At 32.0% G+C, this 23,471-nt stretch overlaps 3 protein-coding genes across 3 annotated transcripts; 1 reads left to right on the top strand and 2 right to left on the bottom strand.

The window, feature by feature from the left end:
• Positions 1 to 320: 320 nt before the first annotated feature.
• Positions 321 to 2,314, bottom strand: LOC107954487 (aspartyl protease family protein 2). The gene has a single exon (XM_016890064.2). The coding sequence runs from the start codon at positions 2,053 to 2,055 to the stop codon at positions 589 to 591; it is 1,467 nt and encodes a 488-aa protein (XP_016745553.1). The 5' UTR covers positions 2,056 to 2,314; the 3' UTR covers positions 321 to 588.
• A 14,077-nt stretch (positions 2,315 to 16,391) lies between these two features.
• LOC107954485 (germin-like protein subfamily 1 member 20) lies at positions 16,392 to 17,353 on the bottom strand. Its single transcript, XM_041096735.1, has 2 exons — positions 17,233 to 17,353; positions 16,392 to 17,138 (listed from the first exon to the last, which is right to left on the bottom strand). Exons 1-2 carry the CDS (start codon positions 17,351 to 17,353, stop codon positions 16,585 to 16,587), a joined length of 675 nt encoding a protein of 224 aa, XP_040952669.1. The 3' UTR covers positions 16,392 to 16,584.
• A 36-nt stretch (positions 17,354 to 17,389) lies between these two features.
• On the top strand, positions 17,390 to 19,388 carry LOC107954484 (germin-like protein subfamily 1 member 14). The gene is made up of 2 exons (XM_016890062.2): positions 17,390 to 18,584; positions 18,697 to 19,388. The coding sequence occupies exons 1-2, from the start codon at positions 18,461 to 18,463 to the stop codon at positions 19,248 to 19,250; spliced, it is 678 nt and encodes a 225-aa protein (XP_016745551.1). The 5' UTR covers positions 17,390 to 18,460; the 3' UTR covers positions 19,251 to 19,388.
• The last annotated feature ends 4,083 nt before the right edge of the window (positions 19,389 to 23,471 follow it).

Raw genomic sequence — 23,471 nt, 5'->3', positions numbered from 1 at the left:
ATTGTTCCACAGCACCCTTCACTTGTCCCAATTTCTCTTTATACTTGCAACTTTTGCCCCTTTGATGACGACCTAATATTCCAAGATCAATGCTCATAGGAGAATGAATCATCTTTCCGTGGCCATAATTTCAACAAATTGCAATTAAATAATCCAACCCTAACCATGAGAAACAAAATAATTGTTGGTTATGTAACAAATTGCAATTAGTTTAATAAATTAGATAAATAAAATATTGCCTTAGTACGACAATCATCAACAAAATCTCATTTTAAGGGTGATTCCATTAATCTTTTTTATTAAATTAAAAATTAAAAATATATATAACTTTCTTGGACATGCCATTTCTTTTGTTTCAAAAGTACAATGGACAACACGTGAAAACCGAAAACCCGCCGAACGACATTCTCTACTTCTAACCAGCAACCCGCCTTTCCTGGTCATCATCTTTCCCTTACATTCTTATCTATGAAAACATTATTATGTTTCTTCCTTTCTTACCCTCCCCCAAAAATATCCAAGGAAAATAATATAGAGATAGGGATAGAGCTTTGTCCCTTAATATAAAAATTAAAAGCACCGCCATTTTTAGGCGCATCCACGGGGAGAAAACCCGACACGAGAACCCGCTAAATCATATGCAACCCGGAAACCTTGTTGCTGGATATTTCCAATGATGGACAACCCGTTCATTGTACCCGCGAAAGCAAAGCAAAAGGTCCCGCTGCTATCTACCGGGATCAAATAGTTGGTCGCCGGCAGTGACAAGTCAGCTCCTCTAAAATGCAACACCAGCGTCGGTACCTTAACGGAAGTCTGCCCTGACAAGTCAAAGCACGTGTCAAATAAAGAGAAATCAGGCGCCCGCTTCAGATTTGTAGCTCCGAGACGGAATGCATCCCTCGTTGCCGTGTAAGCGGGTTGAGTCAAGCGAGTTACGGACGTGCCTGAGTCGATAATGACCCCTCCGTTACCGTCTTGATCCATTTTGAACAAGGAAGGTGAGATCTTGGGGACACGTGTACCACCGACGCTGATCCCGAGCAGTTCAACGTAGTAGAAAGTGTCGAGCTTTGGGTTTGTTAATAAGGGAGTGAACAGAGCACCTCGAGGAATGGCGGCATCACCGAAAACCAGGGAGGATGGTTTAGACGAAGCCGATCGGTCGACCAAACAGTAAGAGAACTTCCGGTTGAACCGGCTACCAGTTTGGGAGGGGAACGATAATATCCCTCTACCAAGACCTAATAAACCTGCCGCACCAACAAACAAGCCTTCATTGTCGTGACCGCAACCGAGTGCCACGCGTCCCACCGAGGTTCTTCTAAACGTCAGTGTTTCAGTGGAGAAGTCGCCGAAAGTAACAGAACCGTCGCCGTAGGATACTTGATAAAGACACATCCGGCGTTGATTACATCCCGATGAATCTAAGCTACGGCAAAGTGGGGATCTACAAGGAATACCTGAGAAAGAAGCTGATTTAGACGGGTCAAAAATTGGGTCAGATTGAGAGTAGCAACTCTTGCAAGGTGAACACTGGACCCAAACCACGTCGCTACCAGTGTCAAGCACCATATAAAGATTCCTCGCAGGAGTACCCACACCTAGGCGCGTGAAGTACTCTCCACTACCTTGAGCGAGTCCAGAAATAATAGAACTACTGAACCCAGAACGCCTACCGGCGGCGCGTGGAGGGTTCCGCGCAACAGCTTTGGAGACAAGAGAGTATATAGTTCCAGACCGCAGCGCGTCCCGTTGGAGTCGTAAGTCGAAGAGTAGCTCCGGAGTATCTTCCGAAGATAAAGCGTCTACATGGTGCAATTCCAGCTGCACTTCCAATGTGGTGTTGGAACTAAGAGGGTCGAGCTGGGAGGTTTCTTGAAGGGAATTAGATTCGGGTTCGGAGTCGTGCCATGAGAGGGTGGGTGCTGAAGGGAGAGGGCGGGGGAGTAGGGTTTGGAGCTGGAAAGGAGAGGATAAAGCGGCGGAGAGAGAAACTAGGAGAAGAATAATGGAGGAGTGAAAGAGACGGTTGTTTCTCGATTTTTGTCCCATTGGTCAGTGAGGGTGAAACCAAAAGGGCAAAAAAGTGAGAAAAATGGTGAAGATGGTGGAGTTGAGAGAGAACTTAAATAATGGAATGTAAGGCGGTTCTTTCTGACAGCCTTTACTTTTATCACGTTCAGATGGGGTTTTTTACAAAATTATTATAAAAAAATAAAAAATAACCAAAATATTAAATTTTTTTATTTATCAAAATATTATATAAAAAAATTTATTTATTAAAATATATCAAAAAAACAAAAAACAGAAAAAAAAATCTTGACAACAGCATGATCAGTCCAATCATATTGGCGGCATCAAAGGTGCCAAAGAGATTGGCGGCACCAATGGTGCCAATGGACTAAAATGTTAGTTAAGGGTAGTTCCAAGGACCTGACATGCAAATTTATCATTTTAAATTTTGAAAGTTAATTGCGTGTGCACTAAAATTGAAATATGGTTAATTACCTTCTAAACCCTCCTTATTTATTATTATTTTTTATTCCCCTTCAACTCACTTTTTTATTTAATAACTCTATTTTAATTTATTAAATTTAATATTTTATGTTTCCATTTTTTTTCCTTTTGATTAAATATTAGTTAAGGGAATATATTAAATTTATAAAATTAAAATAGTTTAATTTAATAACTCTATTTTAATATAATAAACTATTCTCATTTAATAACTCTATTTTAATTTTAAAAAATTAAATTAAACTATTTTAATTTTATAAATTTAATATATTCCCTTAACTAATATTAAATAAAAATGAAAAAAATAATGGAAACATAAACTATTTTATCTATTTACAAATTTAATATATTCTTAATAGACTTATAACATAAACATGTTAGACTTAAGATATTATGAAGCAGCAAATTTTATATTTCAGTAAATTTTATATTTTAAATGAAAATAGAGTTATTAAATGAGAATAGTTTATTAAATTAAAATAGAGTTATTAAATGAGAATAGTTTATTAAATTAAAATAGAGTTATTACTTAATTAGAATTCTAAGTATCTTAATTATCACTTAACTAATATTAGATTTAATTAAAAAAATTAATAGAAATACCAGGCTTAGAAGGGGAATAAAAAAATTAATAGAGTTATTAAATAAAAAAGTGAGTTGAAGGGGAATAAAAAGAAAATAATAAATAAGGAGGGCTTAGAAGGCAATTAGCCATATTTCAATTTTAGTGCGCACAGCAATTAACTTTTAAAATTTAAAATAGTAAATTTGTATGTCAGGTCCTTGAAACTACCCTTAACTAGCATTTTAGTCCTTTGGCACCATTGGTGCCGCCAATCTCTTTGGCACCTTTGGTGCCGCCAATGTGATTGGCCTGATCAGGCTGTTATCAGGTTTTTTTTTGATATATTTTGGTAAATAAAAAAAATTTATAATATTTTGGTAAATAAAAAAATTATAATATTTTAGTTATTTTTTTATTTTTTTATAATAATTTTGTAAAAAAAACCTTCAGATGGTGCAGCCAAATGTCTGTCTTACCCTTGAGGATTCAGCTTCAAGATTGTGCTTGGAACCCGTGACATGGTGTGAACCGAAAGCACCGCCACGATTTACCAATCCAAACCAAAACCCAATCACCTACTATACATAATTTACTAATTTAATTTAATTATTTTTATATGTTTGTAGTGCAGAAAGTAAAGAGTGACCATTTCCTCTCCAATTTTCTGAACAATCATTTAAATTCAGTTGTTTGGATGCACTAATAATTCAATTAAATCTGTGATTGGACAAACAAATTTCTACAAGATGTTATCTTCTCCCAGATTTGAGTTGACTCTGACCACACTCCCAGGAGCTCCCTAGATTGGAATTCACAAAACAACCACATCCTTTCCTTATACAGGATTTCGCATGCTTTTCCATGCAATTCTCATCTTTACTCTTTAATTAATTACATAAATGATCTATATTTTTTATTAAACACGTAAATGACCTAAAATTTACAGAAAAAATTAGTGGAGCCAAAGAGTTTGGCGCCACCAACATGCCACGTCAGTAATTAAGATAAAAAAATTAATTTTTTAGTGAAGCCATATAAAATAGCCTCACCTATATAAATATAATGGAAATACTATAATTTTTGAAAAATGGTAAACTTTAAAAAAAAATTCCATTTTCTAGTGAAGCCAAATAAGTTGGCACCACCAGTTTCCAATGTGAGTTTTTTTTTTAAGTTTTCTAAAATTTTAAATATATTAAAAAAATATTAAGTATAATTAATTTTAAAATTTTAATATATTTAAAATTTTAATATACTTAATATATATTTTTAATAGGTAAAGTCAAAAAAGCTTTTCTTAATATATTTAAAATTTTAAAAAACTTAAAAAAATTAAATATATTAAAAAAATGTTAAGTATAATCAATTTTAAAATTTTAATATATTAAAATTTTTAAAATATATATATTTTAAAATTTTAATATATTTAATATATTTTTTTAATATGTAAAGAGAATTTTTTTTAATATATTTAAAATTTTAAAAAATTTTAAAATTTTAAATATGTTAAAGAAAATGTTGAGTATAACCAATTTTAAATTTTTAATATACTTAATATATTAAAATTTTAAACATATTAAAAAAATTTAAGTATAACCAAATTTAAAAATTTTAATATATTTTTTAATAGATAAAGACAAAAAATAAGCATTCTTAATATATTTAAAATTTTAAAAAGAAAAAGGTGCGGGCAACACTTAGGAAATGGGTGGTGCCGATCTATTTGGCTCCACAAAAAAAGAGAATTTTTTTTTAAAGTCCTTCTATTTTTTAAAAATTATAGTATTTTCTTGGTATTTATACAAGTAGCACCATTCTATATGACTCCACTAAAAAATTAATTTTTTTTATCTAAATTGCTGATGTGGCATGTTGGTGATGCCAAACTCCTTGGCTCCACCAACTTTTACCGTAGATTTTAAATTATTTACGTGTTTAATTAAAAAATGAGTCATTTATATAATTAATTAAATTTTTAGGGTTAATTTTATAATTAAAAAAAAACCCCTTTACTCTCCTTAGCTTTCACTCATGTGTGCATTATATTCATCTCTCACTCTCTTTCTTTTCCTTAGGCTTTTTTACTCAATTAAAATAATAATAATAAATCCGTGCAACCTTGGAAACCGGTTTCCAAGCTTTGGAAATGAACAAACAAACCCATATCACATCCGTAAAATTGATTAGGTCTTTAACCTAACAAATCAGATGGGTCCATGGCCGGATTCCACATCCCTGTAACAAAAACCAGTGTAACAATTGTCGTGATTTTGGACTATTGAGTTGCACAATCAAATCTCCTGGCCTCAAAGTGCAGCAATAACTTGGGTTCCTAGGACACTACATTTTGCAGCAAATGGCGTTGGAAGGTTCCTTGTTTTCTCCTCATGATTCTAGTAATAAACTTACTTTGCTACAGCTTCACCAAAACTTGTCTCCGGTCTAAATTCTCACAAAGCATAATAATATAGGAGCCCCTCTTTCAGATCTTTGAACATCGTCTTTAGAATCCATATATTAAAAAAACAAAACTGACATGTGCATGCAATGCAAGCATGGGACAGTATGTAGATCAGAAGTTTCTTGCCAGTTCTATGATTGATTTTCTTTTGGTCAGATTATCTGAACACACAAGACATTATCATGTCTGGATAACATTAATCTTGTTTTCGGTCTTACTCCCCACAGACATATTCTTGTTGCATTAATTGAAGAAATGGGAATGCTTATGGAAACATCTCCATTCCTAGTTTCAGAGCAGCGTAATTTACGGAGCTAACGAGCTGAAATAGAATCTTTTTATATAAAGGAAAATGAAGAATAATTAATCAAGTAGAGAAAAACAAAAAGTTTTCCATGTGTACACCAGCCCACATGGTTAGCAGATCCATGATATCAGGCATTACACTACTGCGCTTCTTTAACAACAGTAAATCAAGGCTACTTTTGGTTGAGTTCCCACTTTTGTTGACTAGCTGCTGTTGAATTTGTATAGTTATAATAATTGTACATGGAGACAACCTTCAACACTTGGACCCAATCCGGTTGCGTATATATCAAATTTATCAAGTAAGATCTATCGAAAACCATTTCCAGAGGACTTGTAAAATTAGAGAAATGACTTTTTCTATATCATTAATGCAGTAGGTATTTTAGAGTTTCAACGGTGATATTTTAGTTGATCGAATTTCATCGTCAAATTGATTAGAATGTAATTTTCAATAATTTGATTAAGATAATTTAACTTTTTCTTCTTTCAGGATAATTCTGTAACTATGATATATGTGTCTCATTCATTTGTGAAATAATGAAATTACATGAATTACAGAAAAGAAAATGTAGTAAAGAAGCTGGAGAGGAGCACCCACCAATTGAAAGGGCGGCCAGGCCAACAAACATCACGGAGAAATTGAAGCTTTTGTCTTTTTTGTATCTTAACTTGCACCGCGACTCTAGGCCATCTATTTGTCAACTTAGAAATAATGTAATAATTAATTCAATGATGACTACAATTAACTTAAGTTTTTAAGATTAATTTAGCTATTTTTTTGTATATTAAATATATAATTAAGAATTCATTTGATGCATTAAAAATTATAATTTACTACGAATATTATCCCCTTTGCATATTGAAACATTTTTATAAGAAAATAACAGTCAATTTTATTAGTTTAACTTAAATTAACTAATCAAAATAACTTTAGAGAATTAATATATGATTTATGCGCAATGAGATCTAAACTTAACACTCAAAATTTTAATATCAACTTTTGTCGACACAATTAAAATTTGAATGCCGAATCTTTAAGAATACATGAAAATTTGTATCTTTTTTTTTTGGTACATATCAATTCTGTTTAGTCTATTTGTACGAAAAATTATAAGTTGATGTAATTTATAACTTTTTAATGTTTATAGTAATATTTTGTACTTAGATGGTTTAAGATAGATTTTAGTAATAGAATTTTGGTTTATTTACAAATTAACCCCTAAATTATACCTTGATTTTCAAATTAGTATTTAAATGATTTTTAAACTATAAATTTTGTCACATTTATCTTCTCTATATATTTTCAAGGTCTAATAAATCATTTTCTATTCTCTTGAGCCACCAATTATACTATTTACTGAGAATTACCCTCTAAAAACTTGCACAGTAGTTAAAGCTTCTGCAATAGTAACATTAAAAACATATAAAAAATTAATATACACAAACAAAAACAGAATTTAAAGACAAGAAAGTAATTGATAAAAAACTAAGTATAACTAATTAATTATAAATTAAATGAAAAGAACATTTTAAAGTTCAATTAATTCATTAAAACTGTAAAATATAATTATTAAAAATTAAAATGTAACTAATAAATACCACCCTATTTATTACAAATAACTAAAGAGGACGTGGACAGATATAAGTGATAAAAATATTATTTGATTCATTATCCTATTGATAATATATTTATGCAACATCTTATATAAATAGATCAAAATGCAGCACCAAAAAACATAATCCTGATAACATGAGTTTCCATACCCTAACTTAGTTTCTTGTAAAAATTTGTCACCAACCCAAGGAATATTGATGTATAATCTTTCATCCATGCGCATTCCTTATAATAGAAAACAATGAAAATCATAGCTAACATTACAGAAATTAAAAAGCAAACTTGAAATAAAGAAGCTAACAAATACCAAACAATTTTATCAACTAAGCAACTCTAATGGTTCAACTTTGAGCATAGTGAGTCATTGTCCTTCTACCATGTTGATTCCCTGTTCACTCACCCTTTCCCTCTCAAAACTTTGAATTAAAGTGTCAAATATCAACTTTAACACGTTGGGGCAACACCATTTCAAGGCAAACTCTTTCTTCCTAGCCCAAGTAAGGATGCTTATATACATGCAAAGGAATATCGTAACCATAATTTTTTTTAAAAATGTAACAGCATAAAAAATTAAAGGACAAAATAATATATAAAAATGAATATTAAAATAATAAAATAATTCATGTTAGTAGTTACAAAATATTAAAATAATTCCATTTTGATTAGTCATTCATCTCTTTCTGCTAATTACAACTTCTTTGGGTCCTTTGAAGGAATAGCTTAAGTTTAGCTTTTGTCAGGAGCGTATTCTCTCCTAAATCATTACTTTATAAATGTAACTCCTATATATATATATATTGTCTTGGATTTTGAGTAAGAGAAAAATTGGAATGGGCAAGGATGAGTTTAGTGAATTGGTCTGGCAGAAAATATGATGTGATCAATTTCAATAAATTGGCAACATTGTTTGCAGGAGAATCCAATGACTTGAGGCCTCACTGATGAGAAATAAGGTAATTGTGCTTTGATGTCATATTTCATGCCTTTCTTGGCCTTGCCCAACCCCTGACTTGGCTTTCCCTACGACGAGAGAAGCCCACAAGAAGATATAAAAGGCTATAATTTACCACAATACTGTGAGTATTTGAGCATCCTATTCATTATTTTCAAATATATTAATATAGTTAAAACAAGTCATCTGGAAGATTCCCGCAAGTTGACTTTGGGCTTTTTCACGTTTAAACTTTTTTTAGTATTATTTATGACAGTAAATTTTTTTACTAAATTTATATCAATTTAGATCGTTTTTTGGCTTTCTATTAACATGATCTTCTTTATTATTCTCAAACTTTGATTTACTTAAATTGTGGATTCTAATTCACGAACCATGAGCACAATGAAAATTTTATTAGTTTGGGCTAAAAATTAAAAAAAAATCACTCCTTCAAATTTAGAATTTATTTGAAGAATAAATTTCATTGAAATTTGAGAATATCAATGCTTTGTATAGTCTGATTTAACCTAACCTATGATCTCTATTTATAGAGAAAATCACTAAAATCTTAGTTGAATTATTTTGACAAGGATAACAAAGGTAGGCAAGGGACACCCCCTTTGGGATCCTTATGTGTTTGCCCATCCCATGTATGATAAGTTTATCAGGCATTTTTTCTTGTATTGGCTACATTTATAGGTGTTATTTGGTTTATAAATCAGCACATATAATTTAACCAATCCAATAACTTGTTTTTGTTTCTAAAATATTATTTACTTAATCAATTAAAATAAATTTAATTAATTCACTGTATTAAATTATTTTCTCATCCCAATTCTAATTTCGTTAAAGTCATGACAACTTTATCATTCTAGAATTTATGAGTAAATAAATTTAATATTATTGTTCAACAAAATTGTGATGGCTAATTAATTTAATTTCTATTTCAAACTTCAATTATTTAATTGTAATCAATTAAATAATAATTTGAATAAATTAATCTAATATCTAAGTCATCTCTTGTTTATAGCGAGAAAACACATTACTGTGTATAGTGATACATGTGATCTATTTCTCTAATTCGTGGTTTTCAATTAACCATCACATCGATTCAAATGAAACCGTCAAGGGTTGTACCGAGCTTGTAGAGGGGCCAATTAGATAAATAATTAGAGATCAAATAATTTGTAATTAATTTCTAATTCTTCATCTATTAATTATGACATTATTTAGGGTGAGTTTGGATGGGCGGTGCATTTAGTTGCAGTTAGTTTAAAAATAACAGTGACAATGAGATTAGATACTATAACGATACTGTAGCGTGAGACAAAAAGTAAGCTAAATGCACTACACCACACCCCACTGCCCATCCAAACCTACCCTTAATCATGGAGTTATTTCACTAAAGTATCATGATTGAGCTCTCCCTATTATATACCATTACAAAAGTAACTTATTAAGTGTCCATCCAATGACCTTGTCATATTTGTGTTACTCTCATAGGGTATCTTTAATGTTTTTTAGTTAAATTCATTCATCCAATATGATTCTATTTTATCTCAAAGTTATTTATTAACAAATAGTAATTACATTATTCGTCCTAAACAAATGACCCGTGGCCACCTTACTTCTCCATCTATCATGTAATGTCAGTGAGAGGATATTACTTACCCTTTGTTAGGTTATGAATTTTAGGCTATTTTACCAAAATAGTCCAAAAAAATATTATATTTATAAAAATAACTCAGGTTTAGAAACAATCACTAAAATAACCTAAAATGAACAGTACCCACTCGTTTTTTGCACCCATGATTGCCTAATTATTGTGTCAGACTTAAAAAAATTAATTTTTTTGGTTTTGGTCTATCAATGGCCGGAACCCATGTATATTTTTTAAATTGTATAATACTGATATACGAAAAAGGAAAAAATGAAAAATGAAAAAAAAAATTGGTGCTGGCCTATCAATGGCCGGCACCCAGTACAAATTAAAAAAAAAAATCGTGTCAGAATCAGATATCAGTATACGAAAAAATAAAAATAAAAAATTTGGTGTTGGCCTGTCAATGGCCGGCACCCAATATAATTTTAAAAAAAATTCATTTTTTTCGTGTCAAAATCAGATATTAATATACGAAAAAAAATTTTAAAAAATATTTTTGGGTGCTGGCTTGTCAATGGCTGGCACCCAGTACAAATTTAAAAAAAAAATTCTTTGTTTTTTCGTGTCAAAATCAGATATCAGTATACGAAAAAAATTGTAAAAAAATTTTTTTGGGTGCTGGTTTGTCAATGGCCGGCACCCAGTACAATTTAAAAAAATTTTCTTTTTTTTCATGTCAGAATCAGATATCAGTATAGGAAAAAAGTAAAAAAAAAAATTTGGGTGCTGGCCTACCAATGGCCGGCACCCAGTACAATTTAAAAAAATTCTTTTTTTTCGTGTCAAAATCAGATATCAGTATACGAAAAAAAAATTTTAAAAAAAATTTTGGGTGCTGGTCTGTCAATGGCCGGCACCCAGTACAATTTAAAAAAAACTTTCTTTTTTTTTTCGAGTCAAAATCAGATATCAGTATACGAAAAAAATTTAAAAAAATTTTTGGGTGCTGGCCTGTCAATGGCCGACACCCAGTACAATTAAAAAAAAATCTTTTTTTTCATGTCAAAATCAGATATCAGTATACGAAAAAAATCAAAAAAAAAATTTGGATATTGGCCTATCAATTTTGACACGAAAAAAAAATTTAAAGATTGTACTGGGTGCCGGCCATTAACAGGCCAGCACCCAAAAATTTTTTTTAAATTTTTTTCGTATATTGATATCTGATTTTGACACGAAAAAAATGAAAAAAAAAATTGTTTTAAAATTGTACTGGGTGCCGGCCGTTGACAGGTCAGCACCCAAAATTTTTTTTTATATTTTTCGTATACTGGTATCCGATTCTGACACGAAAAAGAATTTTTTTTAATTTGTACTGGGTGCCGGCCCAAAAAATATATATTTTTTAATTTTATTCGTATACTGATATCTGATTTTGACACGAATTTTTTTTTAATTGTACTGGGTGCCGGCCATTGACAGGCCAGCACCAAAAGAAATTTTAAATTTTTTTCGTATATTGATATCTGATTTTGACACAAATTTTTTTTTAAATTGTATTGGGTGTCGGCCATTTAAAGGCCAGCACCCAAAATTTTTTTTTTATTTTTTTCGTATACTGATATCTGATTCTGACACGAAAAAAAAGAAATTTTTTTTTAAATTTGTACTGGGTGCCGGCCATTGACAGGCCAGAACCTAAAATTTTTTTTTCATTTTTCGTATATTGATATTTGATTCTGACACGAAAAAAAAGAATTTTTTTTTGTACTAGGTGCCGGCCATTGACAGGCCAGCACCCAAAATTTTTTTTTCCTTTTTCTTCTTTTTCCTTTTTCGTATATCAGTATTATATAATTTAAAAAAATACATGGGTTCCGGCCATTGACAGGCCAAAACCCAAAAAATTAATTTTTTTAAGTCTGACACAATTATTAGGCAATCATGAGTGCAAAAAATGAGTGGATATTGTTCATTTTAGGTTATTTTAGTAATTGTTTTTAAACTTGGGTTATTTTTGTAAATATAATTTTTTTGGACTATTTTGGTAAAATGACCTGAATTTTACTATTGTAAAGGAAGTCATGTCATGCAAAATTTGTATACCCAACATACCAATTTTTAGCTCTATTACAAATTAAACTTAGGCTATAAACACATCAAAATATACTAGTCACGCTCATATAGTCGATTACTTACTTAAGATTAAGGTTAGCCACATTATGAACATCACAAGCGAATAAATCTATAAACGGATCTATGATTTATTCATCTTGGGTCATGTCCAAAGTATTGCCAGTCCAGACAATCACATTTATGTTTCTATCTTTGGGGAGTCATTCGCTGCGATACCCAAGATAAGGTATCTCCCCACTGGGACATGATAAACAACATAATAATTCTTGAATTTATTTACTCAATTTTGGTTAATCAGACCATTAACCATTGAGATGACCTACTAATATAAGTTGTCTTCTCGCTTATGATCCAATCACGTAATGTAATTTAATATTAGTTAAGTGTTAGGTAATCAGTGAGTAGAGGTGACCATGGGCCGGGTGGCTCGGTCCGACAGCCCGTCCAAAATATTGGAGGGTTCGGGTCAAAATATAGGCCCAAAATATGAGTTTGGGCAAAAACTGAGGCCTGTTTAGAAAACGGGCTGGGCCTCGGGCAAAACTTTTTTGGTCCAAGCCTGGCCTGACCCAGGCCGAATATAATAAATATATATTTTTTAATTTCTAAAATACATTTCCCATTTCCATTTCCCTTCCCCATTCCCCATTTCCCATTTCCCCGTGCATCTGATAAAAATCCCTAAGCCCTTCCCTCCCTTTTTTCCCCAATTCGAAAATCCACCTCCACCGATCCACCATTCCACCTCCGGTCCTCCACGGCTCCACCCAATTCGAAAATCCACCTCCACAGCTCCACCGTTGCTCTAACGGTGCTTCTACGTCTTCTACCTTTGAATTTCAAAGGTGAGTTTGCTGCTGTTAACCCTAGTTTATGTCGAAGTAGTTTTTTGCTTTTTTATTTTGATTTTGATTTTGACTTTTGCTGTTAACGGTTTTCTGATTTTGATTTTGAGGCACTGAATCTTCGGGGGGGAATTAAATCTAGAATTTTGGTTTTGATTTTAATTTTTGCTGTTAACCCTATTTCCTATTCGAACAATTAGACTAATAGGTTTAAAGCAGTCAAAGATTGTGTTGACATATTTAACCTTTAAATGTTGCGTGTTTTAATCTTGTTATGCATAAAATGGATAAGCATTTCTGCATAATCATCTGCTCGTGGAACTTGGAGAAAGAAGTAGAGAGTTTAATAGTGTTGAAGATGTCATCCTTATCTTTTAAGTGTGTTTGACACTCATGGAAAACTTTACTTATGAATAAATGTGTAAGATCATCATTGGAAATAATTCAAGAGATAAATTTAAATATTATATGAATTTTTCAAACTGATCTAAATGTTGCTAAAGAGCTCTTGTATCAATTTATAAATGTTACTTTATTGAGTTTTTTTTTTGTTTTTATTCAACACTCCTACTCCTATATAAGTATTATTTGATTTAACTGATAGTGAGAGTGTCTTTTTGTAGAACTGATAGTGAGAGTGTCCTTTTGAACCCTTGTTATATTGCAGTTTGGGAATGAATAGATGATAAAAATGGAAAGGTAATCCTAAATTTCGAATTACTCCATGAAAATTTGATCAAAATTTGACTTTCCCAGATTTTGATTTTGCAAATGGACATGTGGACTTGTGTTAGTTAATTATTTTTGTAATTTTAGATTAGTAATAATGTTGTTGAGAATTGAGATTGTCCTTTTGACACCTAGTTGTATTGCTGTTTATGTTTCTGCAGTTTGGCAATGAATATTTGATAAAATGGCAAGACAAACTAATATCATTTTTCTTGAACAATGGTTGAGTACTAATATTGGTGGTATTAGCTACTCTGGTTCAGAAATTGGGGTTAATATTGATGAAAGAGAGAATATTAATAATTTCAATATTTTTAAAATCTTTAATTGAATTTGTTAAATCTGAATATTATGCTGAATATTCAATATTTTCAATATTGAATTTGTTGAGAATATTATGCTATCATGTTTTTTTTTATTGGGAAAGACATGTTCTGGTATGTCTCTTTGTTGGTACATTGGAATTTTAAACTTCTAGAATATGCTTAGATTAAAGCTTTTACTGATGTTTATGAGTGAACGCCACTAACCATTGATAACTTAATGTTCAATCAAGCTAAAAAATATTGTTCTGTATCTTGGTAGAATAATGCATGAGCAATTAGGTTGGAAATCCTCATGTTGCTTTTAACCTTTGCAGCTCGTCAGATGGTAATGTTCAGTGCTACATGGCCTACGGCGGTTCATCGGTTAGCTCAGGAGTACATGGACCCTAATCCTGTTAAGGTAATTAGCTAAATGCTTGATGGTGTTGTCATAGTTTCCTATATATTTGAGAAAGTAATAAATTTGTTTTCAGGTTGTGATTGGCTCAGAAGATTTAGCTGCCAACCATGATGTTATGCAGATAGTTGAGGACTAATTTTATTTAACTAAATACATCATCTAGAATTGCTTGATGGCTCAAGTTGTTTGAGTTTAAAAGTTCAAAATCAATTGTGGATACTTAATTGCATTAGAATTTAAGTACTTTTTATTGGTTCAATTTTGAGCTTTTTTTATGTTCATTCTTTCATTTAATTTCAGGAGTCAAATCTGTTGTTTAATTGAGTTGATTTTGTTTTGCATGAGTTAATTTACTTAAAAAACGGGTCGGGCTCAGGCTTAAGAATTTTTTCGTAGGCTGGGCCTGGATAAAATTTCAGGCCCATATTTCAGGCTGGGCCCGGGCTTAGGAAGCGGGCCAAAATTTTTTTCTAGGCCCGACCCAAACCCGGCCCGGCCCATGATCACCTCTATCAATGAGTCAATATTTGTTTGTTCATTTTGTTTTGCATGCAAAAACCATAGAGGAAAAATACAAACGATATTAATGTGAATAACAGAAATTTTATTAAACCAATGTGTTCTAAAAATTACTTGCGTATATGACAAAAAACTATACTAATAGTACTAGATCCAAACATTGTGTTCTATTGGAGTTTGTTTTAAATTTGATATAATTATATATCTACATAATTTAAATTTTACATGTCAATATAAATTAGCTAATATGTAAATATTAATGGCTAATTTTTTAAAATTTAATACTAAATTGACATCATGTGTAAACTTTGAGAGTTACATTTTTTATTATGCAAAATTTAAAAACTGTTGTGTCATCATTTTAATGGAAGGTAACAGAAAAAGAACAAAAAAATAAATGATTGAATTATCATTTTGTAATTTTCTATAGTTGAGTGACTGTAAAATAAGAATTTAATGAAAATTTTTAAAAACCTTAAGCAATAAGGGGTTTTATAGTTTCCTTTTACTGTCTCAGCCTCCAAACAGTGTTACGTTTTGGAACCTTTTAGTAGATTTAGGGTTGATGATATTGAAAATCGAAAAAAAATGGTTGTGGGTACTATGCATTTTTATCTTATTCTTGAATTTTCTTTATATCTGCACAAATTAGAGAGATATTGGAGAAGGTAGGATTAACGCAAGAGAGTTTGGCATCAAATGTGGTTGCATCGGCGCAATTTCTGGCAAATGTTGCTAATTTGTTGAATATTCCGAACGTAGTAGGCGGATTGCTTTCTACTTACATCCATAAAAATGGAATTTAGATAAATCATTTGTTATATGGAACAAACAATTAGTATTCCTAAAATCTTAAGAATGCTAATATCTAAAACCTGAAGTAGTTATTTAGTAAATCATTTATTTTCATTTTAATTTTCTTAAGTGATCCTTATGTTTAAGTTGGACTGCTTCCAACTTGCCCTTTGCAATTTGCTCTTTACATCTATTATCTTGGAAGCTTAAATTGTCAAGTCCTGTTTCTCTGACCTTAATCTCTTTGGTAAATTATGAGTAATGTTGAACCATGTAAGGTTGTTTCTTGCTGTACTGCACTACTTCTGCCACTCAGATTTGGCTTGTTATGTATACATATATGCGCACATGTTATATGTGAGTGTGTATGGTATAATGAGAATTAAAATTTGATGTCTAGGTTGTTTATTCATTCTCTTTTTGTCATAATTGTTTCTTACAGTTATATGACACAGGTTGGATCAAGGCTTGATGTTCTGAGTGAGGTTTTTGTATTCTTGGTACTTTCACTGTTTCACTTTTCTCTTTCGAATCTTTATTATTTGCTACAGTGAAAGGTTAGCTAAACAAACGATACATGAAATTTCCATTACACAAAGAAGGGGTTGAGCCAAACTCCAAGATCCAACATCCATAGTAGAAGAAACAAATTTCTATTACTATAGTACGACCAAAATAACATAGAGAGAGGTTTGACAAGCCAGAGTACATAATCAACCTCTTTATTTTTCAACTAAAAACAATACTAAATTCAGCAAGAGAAACTAGTCAAACATCATCCAAACAATTAGCCACTACATAAGTTTCACGGAGTTTCGAAATATATCCCTCTAGTTGTTATCCCACCAGAATTGGGACTGAAGTTGGTTAACGATATTCTTATCCAGTTGGAAGGCTTTGGCAAGAACATCAGGATTGATGGCGGGGTCTGAGCCAAACACTGCATTTGCAATGGTGATAACCCCCGGATTCTGGCTACTGAGAGCGGCAAAGGCAACTGCATTGGTATGCCCTATGTTGAATTGGAAGTGAATCAGACCTTCCGGGAAAACAAAGACATCTCCAGGGTGCAGGACTTTGGTGAAGAGACGGTTATCCATGTTCGATGTAACAAAACCGACATAAAGTGTGCCCTCCACAACGACTAGAATTTCAGTGGCACGAGGGTGGGTGTGAGGAGGGTTTAGGCCACCATAAGGTGCGTAGTCAATTCGACCAAGAGATATGCCAAGAGTGTTAAGTCCTGGTATTTGTTGAACATTGGCTGGAGTGACCATTGATCCTACTTGGTTGGATGTATTTCCTGGAATGTTGAGCCCTGAAAGGTAGAAGTCTTCTGCTTTGGCAAGCTTTGGGTTCTTGCAGAACTTGCCATTAACAAAAACTGCGTAAATGCAAAGAAGTATAATTAAGAGTCGAAACAAATATATTGCAAAGATAAAGTTTCAAAGAAAACAAAGAACTAAAGAAGACACCACCATCTTTAGTATCATTAATTGCTACACAAAAGTCCTGAAGAGGGCTTGGATCTGAAGTTGAGACAAGTTTAGAAGCCAAAGCCAAGAGCACAAATGCTACAAGGAATTGAACACCTTTCATTGCTGTAAGTACCAAACCTAAGCTCGATTAGATTCTTCTAAGAATTGTTAGTTTATGAGGGGTGAGAAATCTAGTTTGAAAGCATGTCTATTTATAGATTCTAGCCACACTGCAGGTCCATTATCATTTTCATTCTTTAATTCCATTTTTAAAAATGGAAACAGATGAAAGATTTACCAAGGCTGTAATGAATTACTGTTTTCTAAAGAAATGTGAATGACTCATTCTTCGACCACTATGTGCCATTATACATTGCAATGGAACTGGTCTTCTTTGTTCTCTAAATACTCTATTGACTTTAAAAAAAAAATCCAATTATGGTGTTTCCACTTTCTAGCTTAAGTTTTTGAACTGGATTAGGGTGTCCATGTATATCTTTAGGTTGAACGGTTCATAAAACCACAAGTATTGAATTATTCTAAGGTCCTTTCTTGCAAATACTTCTTAACTCAATCCTGCTATTTTATTTGAATTAATTAATAGATCCCAAAGGTGGTTAATAAGCCGGCCTGGAAACACAATTTCTCGAATTCGTTGTTACAATAAAATAGAGGTAAATATACGTTCATACAGTCTTGCATGCATGAAAATCATTACATGCCAGCATCCTATCGTAAGAATGACAGTAAAATATGCAAATTCTGTATTTGAATGAAGGGATTATGTTTGAACACTGCCAAATGGCAAAATGTAGTCAACCTGGACGTGTTAACATTACTTAAATTACATTATTATATGGCCTGGAGTGCGTTAGCAACCTTGGATACCTGCTAAAGTCAACCTTCGAATGGATCAAGTTGTATTAAGTGCTGCATAAGACATAATTGAATTGACAGAATTGACTACTTCCATGACAAAGATACTGATGTAAGCATAGGAAGTGGGATTCCGGTGAAGAGACCAGGGTAGTAGTTGAAGATAATTCATCAGATTTTAAAATAATAATAATGCAGTAGACTTGGTAAGACTTTCATTTGCTCCATGAAAATGAAAAAACATAGACTAGTTCAAAGATTGTAATGTATAAATAGTCATGTTCTCTAGCAGAGTTCCTCATCCTTTCCAAACTTAGAAATAATTTTAAGCTACAAAATTACGTTTATCACAATGAAATGTGCTCATTTCATCCTTGCATTTTGTCTTTTGGCTCTAGCTTCCCCATTAGCCTACGCATCTGATCCTAGCCCTCTCCAAGACTTCTGCGTAGCCATCAACGACCCCAAGGATGGTGGTAAGTTTTGTTTTTTAGCTCTTTTTCTTAAACTTGTGCTTCAAATATAACAACCTACAATCTTTCATTGGCATGCTACATGGAAATAACTTTCTTCTTTTCATTTATGCAGTGTTTGTTAATGGGAAGTTCTGCAAGGATCCAAAGCTTGCCAAAGCAAAAGACTTCTATTATTCAGGGCTCAACATTCCTAGAAACACATCAAATCCGGTAGGATCCACTGTGACTCCCGTCAATATTGCTCAAATACCGGGGCTCAATACTCTTGGCATCTCATTGGTTCGAATTGACTATGCACCAAATGGTGGCCTAAACCCCCCTCACACTCACCCTCGTGCCACCGAAATCCTAGTTCTTGTCGAGGGCACACTCTATGTTGGCTTTGTGACATCCAACACCGATAATCGTCTCATTGCCAAGGTCCTGTACCCTGGAGATGTATTTGTTTTCCCAATTGGCCTCATTCACTTCCAGTTCAATGTGGGAAAAACCAAGGCCGTTGCCTTCGCTGGCTTGAGCAGCCAGAATCCTGGTGTCATTACAATAGCCAATGCAGTGTTCGGACCAAATCCATCTATTAATCCTGATATCCTTGTCAAAGCTCTCCAATTGGACAAAAATGTGGTGAAAAAACTTCAATCAAAATTTTGGTGGGCTAACAATTAGGGCGGCTATAAATTATATCACCATATTTACTTGGAATCAAGTAGATAATTTGTTTGAAATGATATTTGACATGTTTCCTCTTTATAGTTTTAACCATTGTTTTTTTTTTTTGGAAAAGAATAATAATAATAAAGGATTAGCTTATGTACCCTATAAGCTTATGAAAGTTTTCAATTTAGTTACTAATGTTTTAGATTATTTCTATTTTGGTTATTTATGTTTTAGATCGTTTCTATGTTTAGTCACTCTTCGTTAAATAATAAACAATTTTAATTTTAGTTTTTCTTTACTAAATGGTAGACAGGAGTGATGATGTGACCTTTTTCTATATGGTATAATAACATATTTAATCCTCAATACTTATATATTCTATCAATTTGACTTTAGTTCTAAATAATTCAATAAATTTAATCCTCTACATTTTCAAATTCTATCAATTTGGGACTCAAACATATGTCATTAAAATCTAATTAAATAAAAAAACTAATAATAATATTTATATTAATATTAAAAAATTATATTAATATTACATTAAATATAAATGTCATTAATTTTTAATATTAATATAAATGTTAATATATATTTTTTATTTAATTAGATTTTAATGACATGTGTTTTAGGATCAATTTGATAGAATTTGTAAATGTAGAGGGTTGGATTTATTGAATTAGTTAGAATTAAGTTCAAATTGATAAAATGTGTAAGTATTGATGACTAAATGTGTTTATACCATTTAAAAAAGACCACATGATCACTTTTGTTTACCATTTAATGGAGAAAGACCAAAATAGAATAATTTAAAATGTTAGTGATTAAATTGAAAACTTTCATAGTTGGGTGACCAAACCAGAAAAATACTAATAATTAGATGACAAATTCTATAATTTGCCCAAAAAAGAAGATTACAGGACTTGATGAATGAGATTTAGCTACAACTTTTGTTTTCATTTTCTCCTTACTCTTCTTTTGATGAGATTTTGGAAAACCACTTTATTTTCTCTTGCTTTAAATGCAGATCTTGGACTTTAACTTCACACCTCCTCTTAAATTGGTATGTAAGGATTTTTTTTTGTCTCATATTAGTATAGTATTTTTTTTGCTGATTAACTTAATATTTTTTAACACTGTTAACTCTTGGACTTGTGACGTTGTTAGAGTGTGCCTTATGAAAATAATGATATTATAATGATGTCATTATCTGAAATATTAAAATATATAAATTTTAAAATTATAAAATTCATAAGAAAATTTATAAAAAAATTATACAAATTTTAGAATACCTAATTTTTTTAAAAATATATGAACAATTTAAAAATCTGCTCAATTATTCAAGAAAATATAACTCTTCTCCCACCTTTATTCTATGATTTCTAACTTTCACTGAGTGGATGAAACTCTAAACCTACGCCTTCTCTCTAATCAAATAATTGTGTAGACTTTGAGGAGTTAAAGGTTTGACAAAATTAAATTGTAACGCACTAAACCCGACCCGATAATTGGATCTAAGTATGATGTGTCACAACTTAAAATCAAACTAATTTTTAAACAAATCATTCAATGGAAGCTTGTAAAACTTTACAAATTTACGAGTATAAAACATGTGATGACTATTACTTTATAAAGGTTTCAATGTATATCATTGGTGTTTTAAAACAAGGTTCAATTCATTTGGTGGATAAGTTCAAATAAATATGTTCATGAACAAATTATAATAATTAAATTCAAGCATTGAAAGTTAAAAGTATTCTCATAAAAAGATAGTGTCTTAACAAAATAATAGATCGTTATACAGAATAGTTTCAAAAATACATTTACACGTCACCCCCAAAGGTTATGCATGATACAAGACAAAACAGACAACTCACAATAGCAACAATGCTCTGGCGTAGTCCCAAATTTTAGTTGTTTGTTATGAAACCTTATGTAATTTTGGTTTCGTTACATATTGGTACGTAATTTAGGCACTATTGGTTATTTTTGATGAATTTCTTTTGAGTTTATGTTGACAATTTAATGATATGCATGAAGTAAAAAAGTACTCTCATTTTAGTAAGATGTGCAAGTTTTGGTTTAATTAATGTTTGAACATGAAATTGCATGTTTTGAATGTATTTTAATATGTTTAATATGTTGCTACAAGTAACTTTGATTAAAATAATAAAACAATAAAGCAAGATAGTAAAATGGATTCTCTAAAGATGAGAGTGTGATTAGGGATTTGTTGGTAGATCTGACTGAAGAACCAATGGTTTCTTGGAAAGACAAATTAGTTAGTCATTCATCCAACATTGTTGGGAAAGGTTTAGAGGAGACTGAGGATTTTGATTTACTAGAAGAAGACATCCAGAAGTCTATTTTTAATGGTATTCCCTAAATCGAATTCTCAGATAGGATTCATCAAATTCTTATCAAGGATATGGACAATACTGTGATCTTGAAACTCCTAAGACATAACATTAGTTACTCAGTATTATAGAATGAAATTTACAGCTTATGGAAGCCCTCGTCACCATTCCATCTGATGGATATCGAGAATGAATACTTCTTAGCCAAATTTTAGAACAAACTTGACTATGAAAAGGTTCTCTTACAAGGACCTTGGATTATTTCTGGTTAATATTTGACAGTACAACCATGGATGGTGTCTTTTAATCCAACACAAACATTTTCGAGCGTGGTGATGTCGTGGATCAGATTTTTGGGTTTGCCAGGTTACATGTATAAGCGTAAGATTTTGGTAGAAATAAGGGGAATGATTAGCAAGGTAGCCAAATTGGATATGAATATAGATAATAGGGCAAGAGGAAGATTTACACATATGAATGTGTATGTAAACCTGGATAAACCTTTGGTGTCACAAATTTTAATCAATGGAAAAATCCAGAGAGCTAAATATGAATTCTTACAGATGGTATGTTTTCATTGTGGAAGATATGGTCATGTGAAGGATGCCTACCCTTTTAGGGTCTCTAAACCCAACTCTGAAAAGAATTCACCACCTTCTAAAATGCTGTTGGAAGCTGTAAGTATGGTCATTGATGGAACGGGTGAGAATGGAAAAACATACAAGCCGTGGATGCTTGGTGAGAAGAAATCACGGTGAAAATCGAGGGATTCATCATAGATAGGCACTGAAATTACGAAAAAGAAAAATAAAAGGTCCCGTTTTAAGGCTCTGACAGATATGAAAGCTAACGTTAGAATCAACTCTGGGGATAGAGATGAGGTACTGGATAATCGACGTAAAAAGGGGAAGGAAATATTACCTGGAGGCAATCAAGAGGTTGAGGTTTTCCATCACAATTCAGGTTGTTTGGAAAGTAGGGCTTATAATAGAGGCCCACTTAATGAATTAGGCTTTAAGAATTGGGTAGATCCTTCAAGGTTTTAAAATAATTCTAGTAGGTCAGTTGTTGGGCCTATGTTGTCCAGGAAGTTGACAAGTGATCCAAGAACAATGTATTATGGGGCATCTAAGGGCCTAGGGGAGAATAATTTGTTGATGGGTAATAAACAAGGTAGCGGGATTGGGTCGTCTAGTGGTCAGTGGAAAATAAGGATTCTTTCTTGATGGGTCGAGTTGTGGAGGAACCTAGTAAGGATCATATGATTACAGAAGCTCTTGAAAATAATAGACAAGTTGAGGATGGTGGTATTGCTAGTTCAAGATTAAGCATTTTCACAGGCTGTAGTGGTGATATCTCGGAATCTTTCTCTTGTCTGAAGATAAAGTCAAAAGGATTGGTAGATGTTAGACATTTAAAACGGAGGGCGGTCTTCAGCCTAGCAAGCATATGACAGTTACTTTCAAGGAGAACAAAGATCCAAACGCCGGTGTTTTGTTAAAGGGGGCCATCGTTTCAATTTTGAGGAAAGAAAAATCATAATCGGCGGGATGAGATTCGTGGGAGAGAGTTGGGAGAGCACGAATTTCAAAAAAAACTTAATAAAATTAGTCATGGAAGGGGAAGTCGTTTCAAGACAACTGGCAGTTCAAGAGTTTTGTTGCGTGATTCTATGAATCATTTGGTTGAGGTTATTTCAACACATTCTGTTGTGGACTGTAGCTCTAATGATTTAGATAGAATGGAAGGGCATCAGGCTTGGAGGGAATCTTCTAGACAGTAAGGTCTTGATTTTTTTCTTAATTTTTATAGATTTAAATCTGACTATTTTTTCGTTGAACTATCAAAGTTGTGCTAGTAGTAAATTTCTTCAATT

This window comes from Gossypium hirsutum, chromosome D07, assembly GCF_007990345.1.
Source record: "Gossypium hirsutum isolate 1008001.06 chromosome D07, Gossypium_hirsutum_v2.1, whole genome shotgun sequence".
NCBI classification, from domain to species: Eukaryota; Viridiplantae; Streptophyta; class Magnoliopsida; order Malvales; family Malvaceae; genus Gossypium; species Gossypium hirsutum.
Note: the sequence above shows the minus strand (reverse complement) of the source record. Positions and strands in the feature narration are given on the sequence as shown.